At 33.9% G+C, this 3,241-nt stretch overlaps 1 protein-coding gene across 1 annotated transcript; it reads left to right on the forward strand.

The window, feature by feature from the left end:
• The first annotated feature begins 314 nt into the window (after nt 1-314).
• Nucleotides 315-2,120, forward strand: LOC136223707 (ribosome-inactivating protein cucurmosin-like). Its single transcript, XM_066011839.1, has 2 exons — nt 315-391; nt 1,008-2,120. Exons 1-2 carry the CDS (start codon nt 344-346, stop codon nt 1,911-1,913), a joined length of 954 nt encoding a protein of 317 aa, XP_065867911.1. The 5' UTR covers nt 315-343; the 3' UTR covers nt 1,914-2,120.
• The last annotated feature ends 1,121 nt before the right edge of the window (nt 2,121-3,241 follow it).

Below are 3,241 nucleotides of genomic sequence, written 5' to 3' on the forward strand. Positions count from 1 at the left end.
GCAAACAAAACACCCTCTCACTTCCACATTTTCTAATAAATTATGACTTCTGGGATGTATGTCAGGTTCTATGAGTTGGATACTCTTCTTTATATTCAATATAGTTTATTTATTGATATTTAGTTTAATGAAATTCCATAGTTCATTAAAATCATATCAACCCGCTCGTGCAGGTTGAGAAAATAGTGCGGGTTGACCTAGATTTAAACAAGATATTCATGTGTCAAGTTAGACCCTGCCTGATTCATGGATATCATGTTCACACAAAAACAGCCACACAAAAAAAAGAAGAAAAAAATCTTATCAACAAGAGATTTTCCTCTATAAAAGGAGAAGATATCAAATGCTAAGAACCATCACTCTAGTGTCTTGCTTATTTGCTCTTTATTCTGTAAGTAAATAAAATCTCTCTCTCAAAATTATTAATCCTTATTAGCTTTTACTTCATTTGCATAATACATACATAACTCATTCTTACTTTCTCATTAGCGCATAGTTTTTTTCTTATTATTTAGAAGTTCTGTTTGGTTACAGATCCCATATTTTTTTAATTTAGTTCATAAGCTATCTGTATAAAAAGGTCCAAAAAATTACATGTAGTTAAATCAAATTTTATATAATTTGAAAACAAATAGTTTTTAAGTATTTAATATTTGTCCAAAATATCCATATTGTATTCTAGTATGACTAAAATAACTTCATATAATATATTCCCGCAACTTTATTATGTCATACTCATAGATTTAGCGACTGCACATCTTGATTAATAATTTAGTCGCTGAAATGTGGCTAGTCTAACTCAGGAATAGAGTTAGGGACTGGTTTAGGAAAATTACACGGAATACCATTCATGCTACGTTCTGTCTTTAATTCTGATATTCCTTGTGGTGATATTAGCTATTTCCGTTGCAAAGACATTTCTTGCAAGTATAGCTCTTTCAGTCGCTAAAATCGGTTTCTAAATTTCTCCATGTTGAAAAGCTTTGGCTAATTTGAATTTTTAACAGGTGCAACTTGAAAAGATGAAGAATATGTTGATTGTATTAGCGACATGGTTATTCTGCAACATTGCAATCGGATCGTGTCTGACTGCACCAATTATCTACCCAAGTGTTACATTTACTACCCATCTTGCCAGTGATGGAAGCTACAGAGAGTTAATGTCCTCCTTACGAAGCAAGTTAGACAGTGGCTCTAAAAGCCATGATATCCCAATACTGCGAAACCCATCAGAAATCAGAACAGATAATCAGTATCTTCTGGTAAATCTGATAAATTACGACTCCAAATTCAATGTTACATTAGCAATAACTGTTGTTAATGTATATGTGATTGGGTTTAAATCCGGCGGTAATTCCTTCTTCTTAAGCGATGCTCCTAAGGATGCAACAAGTCTCCTCTTTCAAGGAACAAAGACACAAAAACTAACAGTGAGTACCAATTATCAAACTTTGGGAAATAGATTGACAGTTGGATTAGGAATCGGACCATTAAAGAAAGCAATCAATACACTTTATAACTTCAATGGTGCATCTATTACCACTGAATTTAAAAACAGTCTTCTTGTTATCATACAAATGGTTGCAGAAGCTGCAAGATTCCAATACATTCAGAGACAGATAGAGAATGGCTTAGTAGAGGAGTTTAGGCCGAAAAGCGACACTATTAGTCTCGAAAACTCATGGGCTGCTCTTTCTACACAAATCCAACTATCTGGTACCGGCGGAAAATTTATAAAACCCGTTACATTGGAATATGCTAACGGTACTAAATACAATGTATCAACTGTTGCACAAGTTAAACCAGATATTTCAATCTTGCTCTGCAAAGGATCTGGAAAAACGTTTGGACAAGAAAAATTTGGGGAAATCTTTGTTGAAAAAGTTGTGGAAAAGTGGCTGCCAGTGCTCTAAAAATGCTTCAGTTCTAGCTAAAAATGTTGTGATTGTAATAGTAAATAAGGTCTCAGCATTTTCTTTATGTTTGGTGAGAGTTAGTGCGATGGTTGTGATTTTTATAATAAATAAGGTCTCAGCATTTATTGTATATTTGCTGAGAGTTTGTGTGCTTCCTTTGTAGTTTTATGTTCATTAATAATAATAAATAGTTCTATTGAATTACTCGTTTTGTAGCGTCTTAAGATATTTAATTATGTGTTGGCTGTCCATGTACATCCTTATTAATGAAGATGTGATAATTTTATAAATTTGGTTATGTTAGAATTGAGAATTTAATGAAGGTTCATACTAGGTAATATAGGATGTAATGCAGGCTAGTTTTTCCTATTGTTTTCCCTTTTCTTTGCCTATATAAAGACCATTCTATTCACTGTAAATTCATTCGATTAAATAACAATTCTCTCTGAGATATTTTCTCAATTCATCATTTTGTGAATTTAAACATGGTATCAGAGCTTCAAGGTATTTAGGGCATTTCTTTCATTGTGAAAAGAAAGAAAAGCTACGCTGAAGTTGTTGATCAATCAAATATATCTGAAGAAGAAGAAGAGGAGGAAGAAGAAAAAGACGATCAAGAGTCACCAGAAATCGAAGCTAATCCACCGGAAATTGAAGATAGTTCAGAATCTGAGATGAATCGTGATCGTAACAATTCAGAAAATGAGAATCGGAACCAAAATCAGCCTAAATCGAATCATCACACAGATAATCCAGGTTTGATTTTGGTTCATTCACCTTTAATCGGAAGCAACTGCTTGTCCTGGAAACGATCTATGCTTATAGCCCTAGCAGTTAAAAAATGAACTAATTTCTTTCTAAAGGATGATTTAGCACCTGAAAATGTTGAATCGACTGAGTATGAAACCTGGCTTCAAGGTGATAACCTTGTTTTTTCTTGGATAATCAATACTCTGGCTAAGGATTTAGCAGAGACTTTTCTCTATGCTCCTACTGCTAGGGATTTATGGAAGGAACTGGAAGCGCGCTATGGTGAGAAGGATGGTCACCTGTACTTTCATTTGAGGAAGGAATTGAGTAATGTAGTTCAAGGAAACTCATCTGTTACAGTGTTCTACAACAAATTAAAGAGGCTATGGGATGAGATAGCTATTTTGAAGCCTACACCTAATTGTAGATGCAAGGAAGTCAGATCTCTGATTCAGAATTTATACGAAGAAGATAAGCTTATGCAATTCTTATGTGGCTTGAATGTTGAGTATGAGCATGTTTGTAATCAGGTACTGCTTATGGATCCACCACCAGATTTGAATAAGGCTTGTTCA

The sequence above is a fragment of the Euphorbia lathyris genome, chromosome 3, assembly GCF_963576675.1.
Source record: "Euphorbia lathyris chromosome 3, ddEupLath1.1, whole genome shotgun sequence".
Taxonomy (NCBI): Eukaryota; Viridiplantae; Streptophyta; class Magnoliopsida; order Malpighiales; family Euphorbiaceae; genus Euphorbia; species Euphorbia lathyris.